Consider the following 13,167-nt stretch of genomic DNA (forward strand, 5'->3'; position numbering starts at 1 on the left):
CTGGTTATTACAAATAATGCTTCTATGAACATAGTTGAGCACATACATGTCCTTGTGGTACGATTGAGCCTCCTTTGGATATATACACAAAAATGGTCTTGAGGTAGATTGTTTCCTAATTTTCTGAGAAATTGCCATACTGATTTCTAAAGTGGGTGTACCATTTGCACTCCCACCAGCAGTGGAGGAGTGTTCCCCTTACTCCACATCCTCTCCAGCATAAGCTGTCATCAGTGTTTTTTTATCTTGGCCATTCTGGCAGGTGTAAGGTGGAATCTCAGAGTTGTTTTTGTTTGCACTTCTCTGATGTCTAAGAATCATACCCAGCTTTTTTTTTTAAATATTTATTTATTTATTATGTATACAATATTCTGTCTGTGTGTATGTCTGCAGGCCAGAAGAGGGCACCAGACCTCATTACAGACGGTTGTGAGCCACCATGTGGTTGCTGGGAATTGAACTCAGGACCTTTGGAAGAGCAGGCAATGCTCTTAACCACTGAGCCATCTCTCCAGCCCCATACCCAGCTTTTAACACAGATGCTGAGAATCCAAATTCCCAAAGTCCTAATGTGTATGCAATGGGCACTTCACCAGTTGAACCGTCTCCTCAGCCCTGTATTTTGTGTGTGTGTGGTATGTGCATATACATGCAGACCAGAGCACATGTGGAGTGAGAGGAAAACTTGCAGGAGTCAGAGTCAATTCTCTTCTTTCACCATGGGTGTCCCAGGCATTGAACTCAGGTCATTAGAGTTGGCATCAGGGCCCTTTACCCACTGAGTCATCTCACCAGCCATTTTTGAAGACCCTTGAAAAGAGTACAGGATTCCAGATATCTGTAGAGGCAGTAAAGTGTGAGAGTTAAATGTTGGAACTGGAACCACAGTATCTGAGTACAAAGCTTGCCCCTCACTAGCTGGATCTCCATGGTCAAATAACTCTTACGTCTTTGTATTTAGTTTCTTCTTCAGTAAAATGAAGTTAGTAATAATATTTACCTTGTAAAAGCTATTTGAGGATTAATGATTTCATTCATCAAAATGATAAATAACTGTTATTAATGTTGTGGGTATTAGTCATTGTTATTATTCCTTTAAGGAAGAAAGGCCAGTACTAGGGAGGGCAGTAAGAGAAGCATTGTGGTTATACAGGATTCACCATTAGGGCAAAGAGGCTGGCCATGGGATTTGGTTGAGGAGGATCCAACTACACTCACTCTAGGAGTTTCTTTTTAGTCTCAACAAGCAGGTCCTCTCCAACCCCAGAAGTGCCATCGCTGTTCTAAGTAGTCGACTGGGACTGTATAGCTCGGTAGAATACTTGCCTTCCATGAAACCCTGGGCTGGATTCCCAGTACCACAGAAAACTGGACTTGGTGGCCCATACAGTAATCTCAGCTCTGGTGAGGTAGTGGCAGGACAAGGTCATCCTCAGCTGTAGGCAAATTCAAGGCCAGCCTGGGATACACGAGACTCTTGTCTCAAACAAACAAAAAAGTAATCATCTTACTGTTTTGTCTGCCTTGTTTAAGTGACTGTGTACCTTAAGAAAAGGGGTTTTACCCTATTTCAAACACCTAATGTGCACACGCACTTTCCTTCATGCCAGGTATCATCCTGAGCATTTCTTCACATGCTTTAATTCCATTAATCTATACAATAGTCGTGGGACGTAGATGCTATATTATTGTCACCTTATATATGATGACTCTGGGAAACACAGAATAATTTGTTCATGGTGATGAGGCCAATAAGAGAGATAGAATAGATTTTCCTTGAGCAAATGAAAGGATGAATTAAGAGGAACAAGAACCAAGGAGGGTATAGTGTAATGGAGACGCTAGAAGGGAAGAACAGAAAGTCTAATTAGCCTCAGTACTGGAAGCCCTTGGTGTGGCAGCTTCTTCCTCTGGCCTTTCTTTCACTTCTCGGACCCTAGGTTCAGGCCATCGCTGCCCAGTTGGTGTCTGCCCTCTACTATCTGCATTCCCACCGCATCCTACACCGGGACATGAAACCTCAGAACATTCTTCTCGCCAAGGGTGGTGGCATCAAGCTTTGTGACTTTGGGTAGGGTTTTCTGAGCTTCCATCTGTGCTTCTCCTTCAGGGAGCCCTAGACTACCCAAAGCCTCATGTTAGAACCAGAGCTGGAGATTGGCCAAAGGTACTGTGTCTGCTTTGGTTCAGGTTATCCCATATGCTAACAGGTAATAAATGGTCAGGTTTCATTTTCTTTTAAAAAATGTTCTTATGATGTTTATTTATTGTGCATGTGGAGGTGTGGGCACACATATGTCATGGCATGGTTGTAGATATCAGAGGACAACTTGCAGGAATCAGTTCCCTCCTCCCACCATATGAATCCTGGGGATGGAACTCAGGTCATCAGGCATAATGGCAGGTCCCTTTACCACTGAGCCATCAATCACATCAGCCCCTGTCCCTAGATGTAATTTTCTAGTTATAACTAGGTCAAGAAGATCTTTCTCATTTCAATCCTGTCACCTCCACAGGTTTGCCCGAGCCATGAGCACTAACACCATGGTGCTGACGTCCATCAAAGGCACACCTCTCTATATGTCTCCAGAGCTGGTGGAGGAGCGACCCTACGACCACACAGCAGACCTCTGGTCTGTAGGCTGCATCCTGTATGAGCTGGCTGTAGGCATGCCTCCCTTCTACACCACCAGCATCTTTCAGCTGGTTAACCTCATTCTCAAGGACCCTGTGCGCTGGCCCTCTTCTATCAGTTCCTGCTTCAAGGTAATAGGAGATAAGGGGGGTGACTTTTATATCAGAAATCTCTGTCCCTTTCCCAAAATCTATGCAGGCAGGCTATGCTCTATCATAGTAGGAAGTAATGTTGAGGCACTGGAAAGGAAGAGCTGCTGGGCTTTATGTGCCCCCAGTCCCGCTGGTCCACTGTCCGAGGCAGTGTTGGGTGCAATCTAGCTGCTCCCCACGCTGTTGTCAGTCCTCTTCAGCTATTAGAGGGGCTGGTGGTTAGGGATGGGCGACAGGAAGTGGCACCTCCTCATTGTACCTATGTCCCAGCAGGTTGGTGGGGAAAGAAGAGGAGTTTGTTGTACTCATTTCTTATCTAGGGCAAGGATATGGGCCTCAGTGGAATTCGAATACTGTCTTCTCCCAGAATAAAATCTCATTGCAGGTTCCCTTTGGCTTATTGAAAGTGGAAGGGAGACACAGTTTCCCCTAACTTACATGGTTGGGGATGCTCAAATAATTCTCAAAAAAGTTAAAGGAGCTTTAAATGAGGGTTGTATCCCTAGAATCTTCCTTCTTCCTTAGGTAGATTTCAGGAATCTTTAGCAACGGCTGTAGTTATACAATCATCACATTTTAGAACAGTGCTCATAGCTTATTAGTAGCTTCTTAAGATCATTCTTTCTTAAAATATTTATTTTTATTTAAGTGTGTATGTGTTAGTGTATGTTACCTCAGAAGCTAGACGCGTCAGATCTCCTGGAGCCAGAGTTACAGGCAGTTGTGAGCTCTAGATATGGCTGCTCAGAACCAAACTCATGTCGCTTGGAAGTGCTTTTACCCACTGAGCTGTCTCTCCAGTGCCTACCTTCTGTTCTTGTTGCAGGCCTAATTAAGGGTTTTTTCTTAACAGACATACCCTTTCTGTCCCTCCCCCATCTGAAAATTCACTGAGTGTTCCCAAACACATCCTTGAACCTTGCTTATTTGTGTATGTGTTTAATCATGGCTGCCTCAATTCATCTCCATCCACAAACAACCTGTGACCACGAATGTTTGCTTTCTGAAGATGATTATGGAACTGATATTTCTCTTCCAGAATTTCCTCCCTACTCCTCAAAGTTGGTGGCATGGAGATTTGTTTGTAGTCAGAGGCCACTTGTTTGTTTCCTGGCCACCCAGACCCAAAATAACCACACAGAAACTGTATTATTACAATAGTACTTGGCCTATTAGCCTATGAATATTTCTAGCTAGTCCTTATATCTCAAATCAACTTATCTCTGTTAACCAGTGCATTGCCACGTGATTGTAGCCTGCTGTAGCCATCCAGCGTCTGGCGTCTGTCTCCTGTGGTGGCTACATGGCTTCTTCTTGACTTTGCCTTCTTTTTCCCAGCATTCAGTTTAGTTGTGTCCCATCCAGTGTTCCCCCACCCCCAGATGAAGGCAGTGGTCTGGCTTGAATTCTAAGGGATGAGTTGTTAAGAGTGTGTTTGAGCTGCTGTAAGAACAGACGCAGGAGTCGGCTTGCCAGCACCACTGAGTGTTTAGGGAGAGCCTGGAAGGGAGGGCAGGGAGGGCTGATGAAGTTTTATTTCTCTTCATAGAACTTCCTGCAAGGGCTGCTCACCAAAGACCCCCGGCAGCGTCTGTCGTGGCCAGACCTCTTGCATCACCCCTTTATTGCTGGCCGTGTCACCAGTGAGTCACCAGGGTTCCCAGGGCTCTGGCCTTTCATAGCATTTTCTCCAGTCTTCCTCCGTCCTCACTGTCTGGATGCCACACACCTTCCTCCCCAACCTTGGACTTCTTCCTCCTGTAGCCTAGCTTTTACCACTCCTGCTGTTTGTCAAAATGGCCTCTTTCCACAGGGACCTAGAGATACTGACGTTGTCCCTGGTCAAGAGGACATGGTGGCCACAGCCCTAGAATAATCATGTCCTCCCCTCTTCCCCCTCTGCAGTAATAACTGAACCAGCAGGTGCAGATTTGGGCACTCCATTTACTAGTCGTCTGCCTCCAGAACTTCAGGTCCTAAAGGACGAACAGGCCCATCGACTGGCACCCAAGGGTAGCCAGTCTCGCATCCTGCACCAGGCCTGTAGGCGTGCAGCCGAAGAAACCAAGCAGAAGGTGTGTGAGTCAGAGGCAAAGATGACACAGACAGGCTAGTGACTTGGGGGAGCCGGAGGAAGAGGTGACTTTCAGAGAATTGGCAAAAGACCATGAATAGGATCCACACTGCACAAATTGTTCTCTTGTCTCCTACCCACCTCTCACAGAAAGAACAGGATGCAGGACCTGCCCTTGAACAAGAGGATAGGCCCAGCAAGGTGACAGCGAGCACAGCCCCTGTGCCCGGACTAAAGGCTCCTCCTCAGGAACCAAGCCTCTTGGCTAATATATTGGACTCAGAAATGAAGAGCAACTGGGAAGACCGGGGGGCTGGAGAAGCCACCCCTGCGCCTCGGCGAGAAGGGTAAAGCGGTTTGTGTGTGTCCGGGAGGGAGACAGTTATTAAAGCAAACATAAAATGGCTCTGTCACTAGCCATTGCCCAAACATAGATAGGGCTCTAGGAGTGAGAGTCCTAGGTTCTTGGGTTCTAATTCTTTGTAGTTTACTTTTTTTATTTTCTTTTTATTTTATATGTGTGGGTGTTTTGCCTGTATGTATGTCTGTGTATCATATGTGTACAGCGGCTTCAAAGGCCAAAAGAGGGCATTGGATCTCCTGGGAATGGAGTTATAGACAACTGTGAGCTATTGTGTGGGTGCTGAGACTCAAACCTGGACCCTCTGGAAGAGTTGCCAGTGCTCTTAACCACTGAACCATCTCACCAGCCCTCTAATTCTTTCTTAGTTCATCAGAAAACTTGAGGATTTTGTCTTCCTGTCTCAGTTGTGCTTTGAAATGACAAGGGCCATTTCTATCTGAGAGGGAAAATATTTGGAGTGGAAGGTCATGGGTGAAAAATCAAAGTCTACTTGAGAGTAAGAGCTAGCTGGGAGGGCGGTCGAGAACCTGTGTGTGGATGTTAACACTTACTGAACTGACCACATCCCATAATCTACTTGTCTGACTGGTTCTCCTAGGCTTTTTTCTGAGCTCAGAGGGCTATACAGGGCAATGGCAATGAACCTCAAGCCTCACAGGTCTGGAAGTCATCTTACTCCCAGCTTTGCTTTGGCAGGGAAAGCCATATCACCTTGGAGTGTGAGCAAGCATTCCCAGAGCTGAGGCCAGAGACGATGGGTGGGCAGAGCACTGATGTAACGGATCTAGAAAATGAGGTGAGACGTTAGATGAGTGCTTTTCTACAACAGTATAGGCTATAAACACAAGCTCCCTTTGTGTTAAAAATGGTTTTGTTATAGATTTATAGATTTTAGTTACATATTATGTGAACATATAATTCTCAAAAATCAGAATACAGAGATAAAATTGAAGGTTCTAAGGTCTATCTATGTTTGGGCAATAAATTGAAGGTTAGCACATTCCCTATTTCCAGTATTTTGGGAGGTTGAGGGGAGAGAATCTCTTGAGCCCAGGAGTATCTAGCTAGCCTGGGCTACATAATGGAACTTTATCTAAACAAACAAACAAAACCAAAACAACAACAAAAATCATAAATAAAAATGAAGGTCTCTGTTGAACCTTACCTCACTTCCAGAGATGGCTATCATTACTAATTTGTCTCCTTTCAGACTTTCTGAACTTCACATATAATTATATGTGCAGTTTGGCTGTTTCTGCATTATTGGATTTATCTTGTTTATTGCCTTGCATTGTGCTTCTTTTACCATATGATCTAGGGTAGGATTTGTTTCTACATCAGAGCATGTATTTCTTCCTTAACCTTTGTGTCAGTTTTAGGGTTCTAATTTTTAAATTTTGAAATAATTTCAACTTGAATAATCACGGGGCTGGAAAGGTGAACTCAGCAGTTATGAACGCTTGTTCTGGGAGGCAGAGGCAGGGCAGACCTCTGTAAGCTCAAGGCTACAGAGCGACCTACACACACACACACACACACACACAGCACTAGTTCTTGCAGAAGCCCTCGGTTCGGTTTATACTACCCATGTGGTGACTTACAAGCACCCACAATTCCTGTTCCCAGAGATCCAGTATTCTCTTCCGACATCCTCAGACGTCAGGCATGCACATCGTGCAAATTGCCAGAATATGTACAATTCCTTATTCCCTTAACCTTATCTCTGTCTGCTTTGTGCTGCCTAAACAGATACCAGAGATTGGGTCATTTGTAATGAACAGAAATTTATTTCTCAAAGTTCTGAGGCTGGGAAGTCTTACGTGAACATGTTGGTAGGCAGAAGAATGTTATGCTTCCATGTTGCAGAAACTCGAGAGTCAGGGTCTCACTGTGTAGTCCAGGCTGGCCTTGAACTCACAGTCCTCGTTCTTCAGCCTCCAGAATGCTGGGTTATGGGTGTGAGCCTCAAGGCCTAGCTCTAGAAACCATTAAAAAGTTTAGTGTATCTTATGCCCATGCTTTGCCTGCCTGTCTGTCTGTGCATCAGGTACATGCTTGGCCCCTATAGAGGCCACAAGAGGGCATTATTGGATCCCTGGAATGGGAGTTACAGAGTTCTGAAGCACCATGCTGGAATCAAACCCAGGTCTTCTGGAAAGTATCCAGTACTCTTAACCATTGAGCCATCAACCCAGTCCCTGAAATCATTTTTATGGCAGCCTTAATCAGTTTGTGGTATTGGAGCTCATGGCCTAAAACAAAACAAAGCTCTCCCGTTAGGCTCCACCCCCCAGCCCTGTTTCTGTGAAAATTAAGTCACCAGTGCAAAACAGTTCAGAGAAGACAAAAACACTCAAACTGTGGTCTTCCCTGCACCCAGATTCACCTGTCACAATTTTGCTACATTTGCTGTATGAGTCTCCATGAATAGATGGACATACTGTCTTTTTGAATCAGTTTGAGGTAATTTGCATACATGTCCTTCTACCTCAAAATACTTGGTGAATATTTCCTACGAATAAAGTCATTCCCTTGCGCTATCATAGTCAGAAATTTCAGGTTGAATCAGGTATGGCACACACCTTTAATCTCAGAATTTGGGCAACGGAGGCAGTCAGGTCTCTGTGAGTTCCAGGCTCGTTTAATCTACATAGAGAATTCCAGACCAGCCTGGACTATATAGAGAAACCCTATATCAAAAACAAAAATATTGAAACTAAAAAAAAGAAAGAAAAGAACTTTCAAACCAATACTGTATTGTGATTATAACAAAGGTAAATACATTCACATTCTGCCAATTGCTCCAGGGATGTACTTTATTTAAGTCCCCTTTGGCTGGGGGAGGGGCCAGGGTTGATCGGCAATTAAGAGCAGTGACTGCTCTTTCAAGAGAACTGGCATTTGGTTCCCAGAACCCACATGTTGACTTAGAACCATTTGTAATTCCAGTTTCAGGGAATCCTCTACCTTCTTCTTGCTTCTGCTGGCATGAGGAGTGTACAGTGGTGTACATACATACACCTATAGAATAAAATAAATACTAAAATTATTTTCCTTAGACTAATAAACTCACAGTTTTAGGGATTCAATAACAAGATTCAGTTCTGGTGAGGACATCATTGCCAATAGCATCCCACAGCAGGGAACTATGGGAAGAAGGATTATGGGAGAGGCCAGCTCCAAGGTTTTATAATCTTTTTGAAGCCTGGCATAGTGGTCTTTAATCCCAGCACTTGGGAGGCAGAGGCAGGCAGATCTCTGTGAGTTCCAGGACAGCCTGGTCTACACGGAGTTTCAGGGTAATCAGAGCTACATAATGAGACCCTGTCTAAAAAAAAAAATAGGCTTTTGAAACCTAACCAGGTCCCAGGAAGAACACTTTGTTCCTGTCTAGGATGTGGCTCAGTGGGGCAGTGCATGCTGCTTGCCTCTTGCCTTGGATATACAAAGCCTTTCATTCAGTCCCTACTACAGAGCAGAGGGTGCAGTCCAAGGGAGATCTTAATGCCTCCTGAAGGGTGGTATCCAGCTGTCCTAAGAGCCTCCCCCTAGGCGTCCTTTCTTAAAGGTCTCAGCATCTCTGAATGCTACCATGCTGGGGCAAGGACTTTAAAAAGAAAAACAAACGAAACTTTGGGTAAATATGCTTGAAATATACAAGCGAGTTATTATGCAGTGTTCCTCAAATTATTTTTTTATGATTAGATTTGGCCTACGCATTTTGGGTAGAAATCCTATACAGGGTACATCCTCTGTACTACATTCTACTTAATGACCTCCTGGTAGTTCCTAATAGAGACATGCCATGGTTTACCATTCCCTTCTCGACTGACTTTATGACAATTCCATGTGTTGTCATTGACAGCCATGCTGCACTGGATGCTTTTCCTAGGTACCTCTTAATGCATATCCCGCAGTGCCCCACAAGGGACTTTTCAAGACCCCGACAGTGTCTGACTATACACTCCTATGCTGAAGGAGCCACTGGCTGCTCTGTTACCCCATACGTCACTCAGTTTCTAATCTGGGGTTACTCCTCTTGACCTCTTTGACTCCAAACGCCCAGGAGCCAGACAGCGACGATGAGTGGCAGTGGTTACTGGAGACCACTGAGCCTGTGCCGGTCCAGCTGAAGTCCCCCCTCACTCTGCTGTGTAACCCTGACTTCTGCCAGCGCATCCAGAGTCAGCTGCGTGGGACTGCTGAGCAGGTAACAAGCTGAAGGTTCTCTGAAAGATGTTGGGACAGTCTTCAGAAATGACATCACCACCTTAAGGAGATAGAGAGCCTGTTTAACAGAGGTTTCTCTCATGCCTGCCAGTTCCCAAATAACCATTCATAAGCTTAATATTACTTATAAATGTTTGGCTGATGGCCCAGGCTTATTATTAGCTAGCTCTTACTTTTAAATTAACCCATTTATATTAATCTATGTATTGCCACATAGTCTGGTGTTACCTCATTTTCTACGTCTTGCTTCCTATGTGCCTGCCTTGTGTCTCCCAGATTCCACCCTTATTTATTTATTTATTTATTTACTTATTTATTTGTATTTTGTGTATAAGTGTTCGCATGTACACCTGCATGCCAGAAGAGGGCATCAGATCCTATTGCAGATGGTCTTGAGCCACCATGTGGGTGCTGGGAATTGAACTCAGAACCTCTGGAAGAGCAGCCAGTGCTCTTAACCAGTGAGCCATCTCTCCAACTTCCACCCTTCTCCTGTATCTCCGCTTTGATTTTCTGCATGGCTCTATCCTGCTTTGCCATAGGCCAAAATAGCTTTATTTTTCAATCAATGAGAACAACACATATTCACAGCATATAGAAAGACATCCCATAGCAGTCCTGGAATTCAGAGATCAGCCTGCCTGTGCGTGAGACACCATGGCCCGGCCTTGAAGATTTTTCTAGACATTATATAGTTTTAGCTTTTTTTTTCTTTTTTTTTTTTCAAGACAGGGGTTTTTCTGTAGCTTTGGAGCCTGTCCTGGAACTAGATCTTGTAAACCAGGCTGGCCTCAAACTCACAGAGATCTGCCAGCCTCTACCTCCCAAATGCTGGGATTAAAGGTATGTGTCACCACCGCCTAGGTCATAGTTTTAACTTTACATTAAGATCTCTATCTCTGGGGGAAGGGGAGGGATATGGGAGCCGGTGGCGGGGAAGAGACAGAAATCTTTAATAAATAAACAAATAATAATAAAAAAACAAAAAAACTCAAAAAAATAATAAAAAAATAAAAACATGTTTTCTAGAAAAAAAATATCTCTATCTCTGACCCATTTTGAGTTAATGTTTGTACATGAAATAAGTTCAACTCTTTGTGTGTTTTTGGAAAAAAAAATCTTTTCCCACTGAATTATATTGGTACCTTGCTCTTATTTCCTGGATCTAACAATTGTCACCCTACTATTGGACCCTGCCTTCCTTTCTTCCTTTCCTTTTTTCTTTCTTTCTTTCTTTCTTTCTATCTTTTTCTTTCTTTTCCTTCCTTCCTTTTTTTTTTTTTTGAGACAGGGCTTCCCTGTGTAAAACCCCTGACTTCCCTGGAACTATCTCTGTAGTCCAGGCTGTCCTCAGACTCACAGAGCGTCACCCACCTCTGCCTCCCGAGTGCTGGGATTAAATGCATTTCCTCCATGCCCAGCTATTGGAACATTTTTACTGTGAGAAAGCCAGCTAAAATCTGTTTCTAACCTGGGAGGCTAGGCAGATGGTTTCTTTTCTTTCTTTTCCAATCCCCCCCCCTTTTTTTTTTTTTTTGGTTTTTCGAGACAGGGTTTCTCTGTGGTTTTGGAGCCTGTCCTGGAACTAGCTCTTGTAGACCAGGCTGGTTTCGAACTCACAGAGATCCGCCTGCCTCTGCCTCCCAAGTGCTGGGATTAAAGGCGTGCGCCACCACCGCCCGGCTCCAATCCCCCTTTTTTTGAGACAGGGTATTTCTACCAGGCTAGCCTTGAATTCATAAGAGATCTCTCTGCCTCTGCCCCCATCTACTCCCCCCCCCCCCCGCCCGCCTCTACCTTGCCTTGATTAAAGGTGTGCATCGCCACACCTGGTGCAGGTTTCTTGAACCCAAAGGATTGAAACCATGAAACCAGCCTAGACAACATAATGGAACCTCTCTTAAAAAAAAATGAACCAGTTATTATGAATGAATTTGGGGGCACATGCTATGGTGCACAAAGCTCAGAGGCAGCTTTGTGGACCTGGTTCTGTATTCTGCCTTTAAGTGGGTTCTGATCAAACTCGGATCATTAGGTGTATGCAGCAAGCACCTTACCTGCTGAGCATCTCACCAGCCTAGACTCTGTCTCTCAGAAAACAAAGGTTTTGGCTTCTGAGATACTATTTCTGATTTGTGGATCAGAATTCACAAAGACCTAGCTATTGATCTTTGATAGGGCCCTGATCTATATAGATGGATCAGTTCTCTGTCTTTAAGATGAGAAGTTCTATTTACTACACACTGTGAGATGGGAGAGTAAATGCCGAATTGAGAACAGCAAACTCTGAGGCATTTGGTATCAGTGTTATTCTTTTGAAGAATAACCATGTAAACGTATGGTACTTTCCTTAGCGTGCAGGCTGCATACGGATACATGTTGGGCTAAAGTTGACACGAGAAATGTTGGCAGTCCTTGATCTAGAGCTGAATGATGTCTTGCTTCTCTGGAGTTAAATAACATCATTTCATATCTGTTGTTTTTATTTTTCAGAAAACTGTGTGTGTGTGTGTGTGTGTGTGTGTGTGTGTGTGTGTGCGTGCGTGCGTGTGGTGTTGCTGCTACTGTTGTCTTTAAGGTGAAGGGCTATCAAAGGGAGGAAATGAACAATAATGGTACTGGGCCTGGTAGACAGATCTTGAGGTCCCCTGCCCCTTGGTCACTGATGTTCTAGTCAGGTGACCTTCCATAGTTATTTCTCTGATGCAGTTCCCCTGTGTTTCTGTGCTTGCTCCCTGGCTTTTCAACTCCTCCATGTAGGAATGCAGACATTGGTCTACTCTGCTAACTCCTTGGAGCCATTCGGTATTTGTGATTCTTCTTCCTTTACCTATAATTGTGCCAATTGCTGTCTCTTTTTCTTATGTTCCTCAGATCCTGAAAGGTATCCTAAAGGGTGCTTCCCAGTTGCTTCCTGCACTCCGTGTCCTGAGCAGTCTCCTGTCCAGCTGCAGCGACTCTGTGCTTTTGTATTCCTTCTGCCAGGAGGCAGGACTGCCTGGGCTGCCCCTTAGCCTCCTCCGGCACAGCCAGCAGAGCAGCAGCATCCAGCAGGTACACAGCCCAGAAGCTCTGAAGACAAGCGCTGGGCCTTTTCTTTACTTCTTCTGGAGCTGCCATCTGTCTGACCTGACTGCCTCTTCTTTTCTAGCCTTCTTTTTCTAATTACCAGACCATCACTTGCAAATTCTGATGCCTTCTGGGTCTAAACGAGTAGTATCAGTCAGTGAAGAAGACGAGGTTGGCATACAGCTGTCTAAGGAGTAGGGAGCATATTAGCCATCCTGACCCTAAATGGGGTATCTTCTCAACTCCAGCCCATTGTTGCCGTGTGAAAGTTTAAGCCAGTGTACCTAATCTGTTTTCTAACAGAAGATAAAAATCAGAGTCTTTTTATTATTTATTTATTTTTAGTGTCTTTTTTTTTTTTTTTTAGATTTATTTAAGTATACAGTGGTCTGCCTGCATGCATGCCTACAGGCCAGAAGAGGGCACCAGATCCATTACAGGTGGTTGTGAGCCACCATGTGGTTGCTGGGAATTGAACTCAGAACCTGTGGAAGAGCAAGCAGTGCTCTTAACCACTGAACCATCTCTCCAGCCCCCTCCAGAGTTTTTTTTTTAATGGGTAATTTCTTGATATTGAGAAGAGTTGCTATAAAGGGTTGGACTTCTGCTTTGTTACCTTGTTTTCTTTTCTTTTTGGTTTTTC

General features: G+C 44.4%; 1 protein-coding gene across 1 annotated transcript in view; it reads left to right on the forward strand.

Annotated features, from left to right (window-relative positions):
* Stk36 (serine/threonine kinase 36) overlaps nt 1-13,167 on the forward strand; it is a 30,531-nt gene that overhangs the window by 2,818 nt on the left and 14,546 nt on the right. Inside the window, exons 5-12 of the mRNA XM_041650169.1 lie at nt 1,941-2,071; nt 2,517-2,766; nt 4,337-4,430; nt 4,693-4,862; nt 5,012-5,208; nt 5,922-6,021; nt 9,292-9,435; nt 12,330-12,509. Of these exons, the coding sequence (XP_041506103.1) occupies nt 1,941-2,071; nt 2,517-2,766; nt 4,337-4,430; nt 4,693-4,862; nt 5,012-5,208; nt 5,922-6,021; nt 9,292-9,435; nt 12,330-12,509 (1,266 nt within the window). The remainder of the gene's footprint in view (nt 1-1,940; nt 2,072-2,516; nt 2,767-4,336; nt 4,431-4,692; nt 4,863-5,011; nt 5,209-5,921; nt 6,022-9,291; nt 9,436-12,329; nt 12,510-13,167) is intronic.

The sequence above is a fragment of the Microtus oregoni genome, unplaced genomic scaffold (assembly GCF_018167655.1).
Source record: "Microtus oregoni isolate MIOR12 unplaced genomic scaffold, Mior012 000004F_ref0000308, whole genome shotgun sequence".
Lineage (NCBI taxonomy): Eukaryota > Metazoa > Chordata > Mammalia > Rodentia > Cricetidae > Microtus > Microtus oregoni.